The 13,849-nt window shown below is 49.5% G+C and overlaps 1 protein-coding gene across 1 annotated transcript in view; it reads right to left on the bottom strand.

The window, feature by feature from the left end:
- Nucleotides 1-13,849, bottom strand: part of LOC122934819 (cytochrome P450 4B1-like) — a 55,852-nt gene that overhangs the window by 23,174 nt on the left and 18,829 nt on the right. The window contains exons 2-4 of the mRNA XM_044290519.1: nt 9,151-9,257; nt 6,072-6,262; nt 5,851-5,984 (exon numbers count right to left, since the gene is read on the bottom strand). Coding sequence (XP_044146454.1) covers nt 5,851-5,984; nt 6,072-6,262; nt 9,151-9,257 — 432 coding nt within the window. The remainder of the gene's footprint in view (nt 1-5,850; nt 5,985-6,071; nt 6,263-9,150; nt 9,258-13,849) is intronic.

Here is a 13,849-nt window from a genome sequence, read left to right as displayed (position 1 = left end):
CAAACAAAACTTCCACTTTTAACCCCTTCCCACCCCATAACTGTACAGAATGGCAGGTGGAACATTGGCACACCGTTTCATGTTTACAGCCTGACCTCAATCTGTCCCCCTCTTCTGATGGCCGCTGTCTGACTGCTAAAGGCTGAGGTGTGAATAAGGCCCTGCGGGCTGATTAGGGTTGTGTCGTTCCCTCACCTCCCCCACCCAATTTGTTTACAAAACCACAAAAACAGTAAAAATAAAATACAGATCAGCGACAGGTAGTGGGAGGATATTTACCATATTTGATAAATAGGATGTAATATGTAATTACTGCGCCCAAAAGAAAAACAGATGTAAAATGTAAAATTCATGCCCCATAGAACCCTGCCCTTCTCTGACCCTTTCCTGCCCGATATTGAAGCCACAGGAGATGCCTCCCACTCTTGTCACCTCACCTCAGACTGGAGATGGCAGAAAGTGCCCCCCCCCCCTGCTGTTTACAATGGCTATCTCAACCAGACATTAAATGCCAATGCACGCTCGACTATCCTAAACATGCGCCCTAACCCTATATAGATAATGCAGTAAAATATGACTCACAAAATAACAGCACGCAGCTACGCAGTCAGCACACGTCGTCTTCTCCCGTTAGGTGCTGCACTTTATTCTACCTTTCTGTTTGCACATGTGTTTTTGTATCATGTGCTTGTAATGATTGATTCATATGACAATTATGTGATCTGCATTTATAGGTTTTTATTCCTTATTTTTGCCTAATCTTTCTGTACTTTATTGTCTCGGCTCAACTATTTGTGGGTAATTTCATGTACATCCCATTATTTGACTATTGTCTTACTATGGTTCTTATATTATATACAGGGTAGGAGCCCTGTACCAGGCCTGGTGTATCTGTCCATAATGCATGGACGGTTATATATTCATGTCATTCTGGGCTGCTCCCATACCTTATATTTCTCCACTTTATTGTCTCGGCTCAACTATTTGTGGGTAATTTCATGTACATCCCATTATTTGACTATTGTCTTACTATGGTTCTTATATTATATACAGGGTAGGAGCCCTGTACCAGGCCTGGTGTATCTGTCCATAATGCATGGACGGTTATATATTCATGTCATTCTGGGCTGCTCCCATACCTTATATTTCTCCACTTTATTGCCTCGGCTCAACTATTTGTGGGTAATTTCATGTATATCCCATTATTTTACTATTGTCTCACCATGGTTGTTATATCATATACAGGGTAGGAGCCCTGTACCAGGCCTGGTGTATCGGTCCATAATGCATGGTCTGTTATATATTCATGACATTCTGGGTTGCTCCCTTACCTAATCCTTCTGCACTTTATTGCCTCGGCTCAACTATTTGGGGGTAATTTCATGTACATTCCATTGTTTGACTATTGTCTCACTATGGTTGTTATATCATATACAGGGTAGGAGCACTGTACCAGGCCTGGTGTATCGGTCCATAATGCATGGTCTGTTATATATTCATGTCTGCTCCCTTACCTACAATGAATTTGTTGCTGTATTTCTTGGGGGGTATTCCTTATTGGGGTTCTCCGATTCTCTTTCCCCTATGCAATGTTTTCAATTTATTGACCCAATAAATGTAATGCCCCAGAGTGCCGTTACCACCTTTGCACCTCACTACTATCTCTAATGGTCTAATATCATGTCATCATATGTATTTATTGCAGGTCCTTCATACTGTGCATATCTATTTTATTGCAACTGTTTGTGTTAAAGTGTAATATGCCTGGTTCGCCAGCAGATGGCGGTATAAATGGCAGAGCTATTTTACCTAGAATGGAACCTTTAGGGAGGGACTAGTTAGTGAGGAGTTATTTGAGTTTTACCCCCTGCCAAGGGAAGGTGTGCAGCAGGTGCTCGTCCCTATTGGACAAGCTCTGTCTGGGCTAGCTTGAGCACCTTCAGCTCTGCTGGACACAGAGGTCAAAGCCTGCAGCCTCGGAGACCAGGAGTAAAGTGTTCCCTAGAGACAAACCAGATCACAGAGCAAACTGCAGCACCCAGAGAAAGCTAAGTTCTACAGTTATCCTGTTAGCACAGCAGAGCCAGAGAGCAAAAGACATAGCAGAGAGGAGTTTGCCTGCCACTGTTAATTAAATCACCTGCGGTCTCAATAAAGAGGTACACTCCCAAAGCATACGATATAACACAACATGAAAGGAGTGCATAACACACCAATAATGAGTAATAAAAATCAAATTTATTAATATTTCAGTTAAAAATTAACATGATTACACAGTACATATATGTGAATAGGCAGGGACTAACCACAGTCATACATCACCCTGCTGTCAACCCTATCCCAGTGATAATAGATGGTTATACCCAAGGCAACACTACCAAGGCACAAAACAAACAAGTCTACTGGCCAAGAGGTGCACTAGTGAATAGGGCAACATACCAAGATGGCAAGGGCTGACACCGGGGCAAGGAGCTATTCACTAGTGCACCTCTTGGCCAGTAGACTTGTTTGTTTTGTGCCTTGGAAATGTTGCCTTGATTTCTGTGGGCATATACGTCTTAGCAGGCATACCTCACATCTTTTGACCTACCATATTCATTAGGACATTGTTCCAATATTCTATTGGTCATCTGGGTATAACCATCTATTATCACTGTGACAGGGTTGACAGCAGGGTGATGTATGACTGTGGTTAGTCCCTGCCTATTCACATATATGTACTGTGTAATCATGTTAATTTTTAACTGAAATATTAATAAATTTGATTTTTATTACTCATTATTGGTGTGTTATGCACTCCTTTCATGTTGTGTTATATACTGCCACTGTTAATGCCAACGCCTGCTGGAAACCAAGATAAAGCCTGGAAGTCTATTCCAGTAAAGCTGTTAACCTCATCACAAGGTCTGGACTCAATTTATTCTTCATCCCCTACTACTATTACCCTTTTCTGCGCTTCCGGACGGCCTCACCTGGGGTTCCAGCGTATCCAGTAGGAGCACCGTGACAGGTGCAACACCATTAGGGGCATTAGGCCACCCTACACCACTCTGGCATTCCTACAGCTGGGTACCATCGACTACAACATGACTAAATGGGGCCCTGTGCCCTTGTTGCTTCACTGCAACTGGCGTCATGACAGATATGTACTTTAAGAACCCCCTGTAGTGCGCCCGTAACCCGATCGCCGCATAAAGTTTATTATTATTTTGGAGTGCGTCTTGGAATTTGCATGGTCTTGTCTCTTTTTTTCTCTCTATTGGTACACCCACACATGCTGTGTCTTCCGTGAGGTGGATGGGATCTTTCAGTAAGACAATTCGACATGTCACATGGCTAGAAATGAGCATGATCAAGACTTATATGTACTACCCTGGCCCCATCCACTATACTTGAATCAAATGGAGCATAGTCATGTTTGCTCTATGGATCCCCCCACTCCCTCTCCAGCAGCTGTGGGACCACCTCCATAGTCATGTTTGCTCTATGGATCCTCCCCACTCCCTCTCCAGCAGCTGTGGGACCACCTCCATAGTCATGTTTGCTCTATGGATCCCCCCACTCCCTCTCCAGCAGCTGTGGGACCACCTCGATAGTCATGTTTGCTCTATGGATCCCCCCACTCCCTCTCCAGCAGCTGTGGGACCACCTCCATAGTCATGTTTGCTCTATGGATCTCCCCACTCCCTCTCCAGCAGCTGTGGGACCACCTCCATAGTCATGTTTGCTCTATGGATCCCCCCACTCCCTCTCTAGCAGCTGTGGGACCACCTCCATAGTCATGTTTGCTCTATGGATCCTCCCCACCCCCTCTCCAGCAGCTGTGGGACCACCTCTATAGTCATGTTTGCTCTATGGATCCTCCCCACCCCCTCTCCAGCAGCTGTGGTATCACCTCGATAGTCATGTTTGCTCTATGGATCCCCCCACTCCCTCTCCAGCAGCTGTGGGACCACCTCGATAGTCATGTTTGCTCTATGGATCCTCCCCACCCCCTCTCCAGCAGCTGTGGTATCACCTCGATAGTCATGTTTGCTCTATGGATCCCCCCACTCCCTCTCCAGCAGCTGTGGGACCACCTCCATAGTCATGTTTGCTCTATGGATCCTCCCCACCCCCTCTCCAGCAGCTGTGGTATCACCTCGATAGTCATGTTTGCTCTATGGATCCCCCCACTCCCTCTCCAGCAGCTGTGGGACCACCTCCATAGTCATGTTTGCTCTATGGATCTCCCCACTCCCTCTCCAGCAGCTGTGGGACCACCTCCATAGTCATGTTTGCTCTATGGATCCCCCCACTCCCTCTCCAGCAGCTGTGGGACCATCTCCATAGTCATGTTTGCTCTATGGATCCCCCCACTCCCTCTCCAGCAGCTGTGGGACCACCTCCATAGTCATGTTTGCTCTATGGATCCCCCCACTCCCTCTCCAGCAGCTGTGGGACCATCTCCATAGTCATGTTTGCTCTATGGATCCCCCCACTCCCTCTCCAGCAGCTGTGGGACCACCTCCATAGTCATGTTTGCTCTATGGATCTCCCCACTCCCTCTCCAGCAGCTGTGGGACCACCTCCATAGTCATGTTTGCTCTATGGATCCCCCCACTCCCTCTCCAGCAGCTGTGGGACCACCTCCATAGTCATGTTTGCTCTATGGATCCTCCCCACCCCCTCTCCAGCAGCTGTGGGACCACCTCGATAGTCATGCTTGCTCTATGGATTCCCCCCTACGCCATCTCCTGCAGCTGTGGGACCACCTCGATAGTCATGTTTGCTCTATGGCAGGGGTGGCCAACCCGTGGCTCTTTGCTTCTTCAGGTGCGGCTCTAGCTGTGGAGCCGGGAAGCAGTCAGGCCGCTCACTCTCCACCCCAGGCTCAGATCTCTATTCCTGACCGGGCACTGTTACTACTTTGCAGCTCCAGCTCACTCTCCACTACGTCCTGATGCACACAGTGTGAGAACATAGTACGTGGAGACACGCACCATGACCTAAGGCTCTCATCAGATCACAGTGGAGAGACCTGTAGAGTAGCAGGAGCCCAGCGCCTGATCAGGAGAGGGAAGAGATTTTGTTTTTATTATAAAACTGAGCTTGGGGGTCTGATTTAAGCATGGGAGGTTCTGATCTGAGAATGGGGGGGAAGGGGTTCAGAGCTGAGCATTGGGGGTTCAGATCTGAGCATTGGGGGTTCAGATCTGAGCGTTGGGGGTTCAGATCTGAGCATTGGGGGTTCAGATCTGAGCATTGGGGGTTCAGATCTGAGCATTGGGGTTCAGAACTGAGCACTGGGGTTCAGAACTGAGCATAGGGGCAGAACTGAGCATGGGGGGGGGTCTTGTTTGAGCCTGGGTTGGTCAGGTCTGAGCATGGGGGGTTGTGGACGGAGCTGTACCAGAGGCTGCAGGAAACAGTTGAACGGGGGGGGTTGGACCTTCACCAATCAGGTATTAATGACCTATGTTGAGGATAAGTCGGGCAGCACGGTGGCTCACTGGTGCCTTGCAGCGCTGGGGTCCTAGGTTCGAATCCGACCAAGGGCAACATCTGCCTGGAGTTTGTATGTTCTCCCCGTGTTTGCGTGGGTTTCCTCCGGGTACTCCGGTTTCCTCCCACACTCCAAAGACATACTGATAGGGACCTTAGATTGTGAGCCCCATTGGGGACAGTTGGATGATAATGTTTGTAAAGCGCTGCGGAATTAGTAGCGCTATATAAGTGTGTATAATAAATAAATAAATAAGTCTTCAATATCAGTGACCTGGAGACCCCCTTTAATATTATAAATATTATAACACACTTCAGAGGATTTGTAAAACCTAAACTTAAAATGGCTCCCCCTGAACATTTTACCTGCAGGTAATGATCGTCCATCAAAGAAGGTCACAGGCTTGGAAAGTTCTCGTGACACAGAGGGTACAGGGGGATACAGACGGATACTCTCTTTAATGCACATTGTGGTGTAGGACAACTTGCTTAAATCTTCCCTGTAAGGAAACATGTAAAATTCCACTTCAGTTACACGTGTGGGCAGTAAGAGGGAAAGCTACAACCCAAAGTATCCCGATTCTTACCACTCCATGGTCCTCCTGTCTCCCAGGACCTCCCTGATCTCCTCCCGACACTTCTGCTGATGCTCAGGATGTTTAGCTAAACAGTACATCATCCAGGAGATTCCGCTGGCTGTAGTGTCATGGCCTTCAAACATGAAGGTGTCCACCTCTGCACGCAAGTCCTCATCAGACAGGCTTCGGCCATGTTCATCCTAAAGATGAACAGGAAACAATAAATTGCAGGACAATAAACCCTATTAAAGCTGTTCTAGGAGTCACCCCGACATGTTGCCCAGTTTGTGATGACCAGCTGGACATTTAACGCCCGGTACTTACTCTGCTGACATCGGATCACTGCCTACAAGAGTCGTTCAGTCAGTAGTCTGCATCAGTGGGTTCAGGGACACAGAGAAGATCTAGAGCAGTCATTGATGGCAAAACTGACTGAAATATATCATGTGTGAAAGGAGGACAAGCAAAGCTACACCTGTGAATGCTTGGAGAACTGATGTTAAAAGGGACTTCTGACTTTGCAATTTTTAGTAATTTTGCAATTTTTTCTTGCGGTCCCGTTGACTTCAATGGGTTGGAGTTAGGGTCAGCAGCCAAGTATAGGACATGACCTATCTTTTGTGGAACGGACATACGGATGTGGAAAGCACATGTATGATCTGTGTGCTTTCCGCATCCGTATGTCTATTCCGCAGAAGAATAGAACATATCCTATATTCTGCCGCAAAATGTGGTCTACTGAAAAAACAAAAACAGACGCAACATGGACACCATGCGAATTATGAGGATCTGAGGACCCTAACCCTTTTGCAGACCGTAAAATACATTTGGTCATGTGACTGCGCCTTAAATGTTTATCTGTAATGCCTCCTTTTCCGGAACGCCACCCTGGTCATGTGACAATTCTGTTAGTTCCATGTTTCAATGCCATCACATCTTAATTCTGAGCTTTGTGGCCCTGTAGACTCCACATCAGTGACCTTGGGCGGTTCTGTGGTGGTATTTGTCCAAATACCAGGTGCTAGGAGATGCTAGCTGCATTTGTTTCCAGCTCAGGACGTCTCCCAGGTCTGTAGTGGCAACTCCTGGGGTTCAAATCCTAATGAAGACCTGTTAACTAATTCCTTTAGTAAAAGTCTAAGTGCTGGGAGAAGCCCCCTCCCCCACTCATATCCAACACAGCTTCATTCACTGCTCCGAATACTGCTGTGCGCCGCTGTTCAACCGCTTACCGCCGCGGTCCGGGGTGCCGTGTTCAGCGGTGATCTGCTGCCAGTGCTTCCCATTCACCGCTGCAGTCCTGGGCTCTGTCTGTGTAGGTACTGTTTTTCTGGGATCCGCTCCACAGTTTCCTCTCAGCCCTGGCCACAGTATGCTTGCCGCTTGTTCCCTGCAGCACTTCCTTAAGGCCCGGCGCAAGTCACTTCCTGTGCTTTATGGGTTAGGTCAATTGACCAATCGTAGCCCTCCTGCACATATATAAGTGGCTCAGCCCCCTTTCCAGATGCCTCAGTGTCAAGGTCCTTGTGTCCTGCTAAGGTTCCTGATATCTGCCTGTGTTCCTGACTCCTACTTGTATTCCTGGACTCTGCTACCTGTTTGATCCCTGCCTGCTTGCCTTGACTCTCCTGTGGATCTGTGATGTTCCAGCTGGGAGGGGAAGGAGAGGCAGAGATTTATCAAAACTGGTGTAACGGAAAGATGGCCTAGTGGCCATTGCAAACAATCTGATATTACTTTTCATTTTTCAGAGCTCCTATGCAGAGGCGTAACTACCATAGAGGCAGACCATGTAACTGCTAGGGGGAAAAGGGCAAGAGGGGGTCCATTTGGGATCATCCCCCCTTCTACTGGAGGCGAAAACTTGGTCAGGACTCTACCCTCTAAAGGAGCAACTTTTAGCAAATAAGGCCGTGGAAAAAATGTCCCAAAGGTCATTGAAAGGGGTTTAGGCGGAAACCCTTCTGTCCTGTGTGGGGGCCTGGTTTGATCCTTGCTATGGGGCCCTTACTGCTATATGTACGCCACTGCTCCTAGGGAAAATGAAAGGTGGAATCTGATTGGTTGCTATGGGCAACTAAAACAGTTTTCCTTTTCACCAACTTTGATAAGTCTCCCTCAGGTTGCGGGTCACAGATCAGAATTCTGCTGGTAGAGTGGAAATGCACTCAGAATTTAATCCTTTCACTTACCGTATTTTTTGCTTTATAAGAGTCACTAAGACCCCCAAAGTGGGGGAGAAATAGCAGCAAATAGTATAGTAGGACCAGGGAGCAGTTCCCCTGGTGCTGGCTTTACTCACTGCTCCCTAGTCATCTTCCCTAGTCATCTTCTCCAGGTACCGCATCAGGAACAGCATGCTGAATCTCCTGAGTGGCGTCGCTACACAGAGCAGAAGAGACAGTGAGTTTTTTTAATTAACCTTGGGGGGGTCTCATCCGAGGTCTGATGAACCTTGGGAAAGGGGTCTCATCCGAGGTCTGATGAACCTTGGGGGGTCACATCGGTGGTCCGATTAACCTTGGGGGTTTCATTCGAGGTCTGATGAACCTTGGGGGAGGTCTCATCTGAGGTCTGATTAACCTTGGGGGGGTATCATCTGAAGTCTGATTAACCTTGGGGGGTCTCATCCGAGGTCTGATAATCCTTGGGGGGTGGTTTTATCCGAGGTCTGTTTAACCTGGGGGAGGGGGGGTTGCATCTGAGGTCTGGTTAACATTGGGGGTTTCATCTGAGATCTGATTAACATTGGGGTCTTATCTGAGGTCTCTCCTCTAAAACCTAGGTGCGTCTTATAGAGCAGAATATACGGAATATAATGCACTCAGCTTAATTGCTGGAATTTATATTTAAGTATTTATTTGATATGCTTTCAGAGGGTGAAGAACATCAGACATGGCAGGAGGTGAAGGCAATGCTTTCTGTCACCATATATAAGAGAACAATCTGCTGATAGGGAATGTGGATACTGGATGTCCTTCTTTACATGGACGGCTGCATCCAGGGTTACATCTCAATGACTGAGCAGCGTTATGTCTAACTCTTCAGAGCTCCTTCCACTTCCAGGACCAGTTACTAACAAGCCTACCTTGGAACAGAGAAGAATGTCCAAAAAATCGGGGTGTCGCTTCTGACGGACTTTTTCCAATTCTTCTTCATTCTGTAACTGCAGTTTCCTCTCCTCAATCACTTTATCTGATGAATCAAAAAATATCACAATAAATGCTTGTGGTCATATACAGCATCAGCAGAATTTTACTAGAATCCGATCACTGGGACCACCACTCGCCACTCATGGGTGGTCTGACTGACAGGCCCCTGCCTATCACCGGTTGACGTCCTGTTTTAAGGGTTAGGGTTGTATTTGGAATTAGGCTGTATTTGTGTTACTTTTTCTGTCTTGCTCTGGAGATCGGGTTAGGGTTATGTGATGACACCCTCTGTGGAGACTACTTCCTCTGAGGACCAGGCCTCCCAGCCTCCCCTCTGTCAAAATCCTTGCCCAAATAATCGTGATGTCAGACCCATGTGATCTTGATCCACAAGCAGGTTACGTGGAGTCTTCTTCCTGTCATATCAAAGCTGTTCTGGAGGAAACATTAGTAGGGTGTAGTGGGCAGTGTCTTTGGGAAGGGTGTAGTGGGAAGTGTCTTTAGGAAGGGTGTTGTGGGAAGTGTCTTTAGGAAGGGTGTAGTGGGCAGTGTCTTTGGGAAGGGTGTAGTGGGCAGTGTCTTTGGCTCAGGGAAGGGTGTAGTGGGCAGTGTCTTTAGAAAGGGTGTAGTGGGAAGTGTCTTTGGGAAGGGTGTAGTCGGCAGTGTCTCTGGCTCAGGGAAGGGTGTAGTGGGCAGTGTCTTTGGCTCAGGGAAGGGTCTAGTGGGCAGTGTCTTTGGCCCAGGGAAGGGTGTAGTGGGCAGTGTCTTTAGAAAGGGTGTAGTGGGAAGTGTCTTTGGGAAGGGTGTAGTCGGCAGTGTCTCTGGCTCAGGGAAGGGTGTAGTGGGCAGTGTCTTTGGCTCAGGGAAGGGTCTAGTGGGCAGTGTCTTTGGCCCAGGGAAGGGTGTAGTGGGCAGTGTCTTTGGCCCAGTGAAGGGTGTAGTGGGCAGTGTCTTTGGCCCAGGGAAGGGTCTAGTGGGCAGTGTCTTTGGGAAGGGTGTAGTGGGCAGTGTCTTTGGGAAGGGTGTAGTGGGCAGTGTCTTTGGGAAGGGTGTAGTGGGCAGTGTCTTTGGCCCAGTGAAGGGTGTAGTGGGCAGTGTCTTTGGGAAGGGTGTAGTGGGCAGTGTCTTTGGGAAGGGTGTAGTGGGCAGTGTCTTTGGGAAGGGTGTAGTGGGCAGTGTCTTTGGGAAGGGTGTATTGGGCAGTGTCTTTGGGAAGGGTGTAGTGGGCAGTGTCTTTGGGAAGGGTGTAGTGGGCAGTGTCTTTGGCCCAGTGAAGGGTGTAGTGGGCAGTGTCTTTGGGAAGAGTGTAGTGGGCAGTGTCTTTGGGAAGGGTGTAGTGGGCAGTGTCTTTGGGAAGGGTGTAGTGGGCAGTGTCTTTGGCCCAGTGAAGGGTGTAGTGGGCAGGGTCTTTGGCTCAGGGAAGGGTGTAGTGGGAAGTGTCTTTGGGAAGGGTTTAGTGGGCAGTGTCTTTGGGAAGGGTGTCGTGGGCAGTGTCTTTGGGAAGGGTGTAGTGGGAAGTGTCTTTGGGAAGGGTGTAGTGGGCAGTGTCTTTGGCCCAGGGAAGGGTGTAGTGGGCAGTGTCTTTGGGAAGGGTGTAGTGGGCAGTGTCTTTGGGAAGGGTGTAGTGGGCAGTGTCTTTGGCCCAGTGAAGGGTGTAGTGGGCAGTGTCTTTGGCCCAGGGAAGGGTGTAGTGGGCAGTGTCTTTGGGAAGGGTGTAGTGGGCAGTGTCTTTGGGAAGGGTGTAGTGGGCAGTGTCTTTGGGAAGGGTGTAGTGGGCAGTGTCTTTGGGAAGGGTGTAGTGGGCAGTGTCTTTGGCCCAGTGAAGGGTGTAGTGGGCAGTGTCTTTGGGAAGGGTGTAGTGGGCAGTGTCTTTGGGAAGGGTGTAGTGGGCAGTGTCTTTGGGAAGGGTGTAGTGGGCAGTGTCTTTGGCCCAGTGAAGGGTGTAGTGGGCAGGGTCTTTGGCTCAGGGAAGGGTGTAGTGGGCAGTGTCTTTGGGAAGGGTTTAGTGGGCAGTGTCTTTGGGAAGGGTGTAGTGGGCAGTGTCTTTGGGAAGGGTGTAGTGGGAAGTGTCTTTGGGAAGGGTGTAGTGGGCAGTGTCTTTGGCCCAGGGAAGGGTGTAGTGGGCAGTGTCTTTGGGAAGGTGTAGTGGGCAGTGTCTTTGGGAAGGGTGTAGTGGGCAGTGTCTTTGGGAAGGGTGTAGTGGCCAGTGTCTTTGGGAAGGGTGTAGTGGGCAGTGTCTTTGGGAAGGGTGTAGTGGCCAGTGTCTTTGGGAAGGGTGTAGTGGGCAGTGTCTTTGGGAAGGGTGTAGTGGGCAGTGTCTTTGGGAAGGGTGTAGTGGGCAGTGTCTTTGGGAAGGGTGTAGTGGGCAGTGTCTTTGGCCCAGTGAAGGGTGTAGTGGGCAGTGTCTTTGGCCCAGGGAAGGGTGTAGTGGGCAGTGTCTTTGGGAAGGGTGTAGTGGGCAGTGTCTTTGGGAAGGGTGTAGTGGGCAGTGTCTTTGGGAAGGGTGTAGTGGCCAGTGTCTTTGGGAAGGGTGTAGTGGGCAGTGTCTTTGGCCCAGTGAAGGGTGTAGTGGGCAGTGTCTTTGGGAAGGGTGTAGTGGGCAGTGTCTTTGGGAAGGGTGTAGTGGGCAGTGTCTTTGGCCCAGTGAAGGGTGTAGTGGGCAGGGTCTTTGGCTCAGGGAAGGGTCTAGTGGGCAGTGTCTTTGGGAAGGGTTTAGTGGGCAGTGTCTTTGGGAAGGGTGTAGTGGGCAGTGTCTTTGGGAAGGGTGTAGTGGGCAGTGTCTTTGGGAAGGGTGTAGTGGGAAGTGTCTTTGGGAAGGGTGTAGTGGGCAGTGTCTTTGGCCCAGGGAAGGGTGTAGTGGGCAGTGTCTTTGGGAAGGGTGTAGTGGGCAGGGTCTTTGGCTCAGGGAAGGGTCTAGTGGGCAGAGTCTTTGGGAAGGGTTTAGTGGGCAGTGTCTTTGGGAAGGGTGTAGTGGGCAGTGTCTTTGGGAAGGGTGTAGTGGGCAGTGTCTTTGGGAAGGGTGTAGTGGGAAGTGTCTTGGGAAGGGTGTAGTGGGAAGTGTCTTTGGGAAGGGTGTAGTGGGCAGTGTCTTTGGCCCAGGGAAGGGTGTAGTGGGCAGTGTCTTTGGGAAGGGTGTAGTGGGCAGTGTCTTTGGGAAGGGTGTAGTGGGCAGTGTCTTTGGCCCAGGGAAGGGTGTAGTGGGCAGTGTCTTTGGGAAGGGTGTAGTGGGCAGTGTATTTAACCCAGTGAAGGGTGTAGTGGGCAGTGTCTTTGGGAAGGGTGTAGCAAGCATTAACATTTCGGGCTGCAGCACTATAACCCAGAAGTTCAGGTGCATCTGAAAATGGTGGCTTATTATTAACCCCTTCCAGACACTTCACCTTTGAATGCACTTACTTATCCAAACAATTCAGAGGCCGGGGTCATACGTGACTGAGTAGCCGTGGGTTTGCGGTTTGGTTTTGTGAGGACCTCTACAGCAGAAACCCTGTAGTGACCCCGTATTGGGAACCGCACACCTCAGGTGACTTATCAAGGGGTGGAGTGAGCACTTTGATGCCACAGGTGCTTCGCAGAAATGAATGCGCTGTGTGAGGGCTTATTTCATGTGGGATAACTTGTCGTTATCATTATTACTATTTTTGGGGACATTCAACTTTTTGATTGCTTTGTTGTATAACTACAGAGACAATAAAAGGATCTCATAAAGGAAAAAGGTTCTTGGCAATAACCAAAGACAATTACCTTTCTCAACTGGTTCAGGACCCGACCAATAGGGACAGCCAAACTGGACTAAGGCCCCTTTCACACCAGCGCTGTTGGATTCCGGCAGGCAGTTCCATTTTATCATTTGTTTACGGATCCGGATCCGTCTGACAAATGCATTGAAATACCGGATCCGTCTCTCCAGTGTCATCCAGAAAAAATTATCCAGTAGTTATTTTTTTCAGCTCTTTAAAGGTCTGAGCATGCGCAGACTGGAAGACCGGATCCGTCAAGGCGGTAATACATTTCATTGGAAATTAATCCCGGATCCAGTGATGGCCATGAGCTGGTCTGGGTGCCACCCTGCCGTGAACACAGTTCCTCCTCCATCTCCTCCTCGTCATCCTCCAGAACTGTGCCCTGGCTGGACAATTGTGTACCTTGGGGTTGTGGGTGCAGGAACCCACCCTCGGAACCACTTGGGAATGACTGTCCGGAAACCCTACGAAATGACCCCTCTTCCTCCTCCTCCTCCTCCTCCTCCTGGGCCACCTCCTCTTCCATCATCGCCCTAAGTGTTTTCTCAAGGAGACATAGAAGTGGTATTGTAACGCTGATAACGGTGTCATCGCCACTGGCCATGTTGGTGGAGTACTCGAAACAGCGCAACAGGGCACACAGGTCTCGCATGGAGGCCCAGTCATTGGTGGTGAAGTGGTGCTGTTCTGTAGTGCGACTGACCCGTGCGTGCTGCAGCTGAAACTCCACTATGGCCTGCTGCTGCTCGCACAGTCTGTCCAGCATGTGCAAGGTGGAGTTCCACCTGGTGGGCACGTCGCATATGAGGCGGTGAGCGGGAAGGCCGAAGTTACGCTGTAGCGCAGACAGGCGAGCAGCAGCAGGATGTGAACGCCGGAAGCGCGAACAGAC

Source organism: Bufo gargarizans, chromosome 4 (assembly GCF_014858855.1).
Source record: "Bufo gargarizans isolate SCDJY-AF-19 chromosome 4, ASM1485885v1, whole genome shotgun sequence".
Classification (NCBI taxonomy): domain Eukaryota; kingdom Metazoa; phylum Chordata; class Amphibia; order Anura; family Bufonidae; genus Bufo; species Bufo gargarizans.
This window is presented reverse-complemented; position numbering and strand designations above follow the sequence as displayed.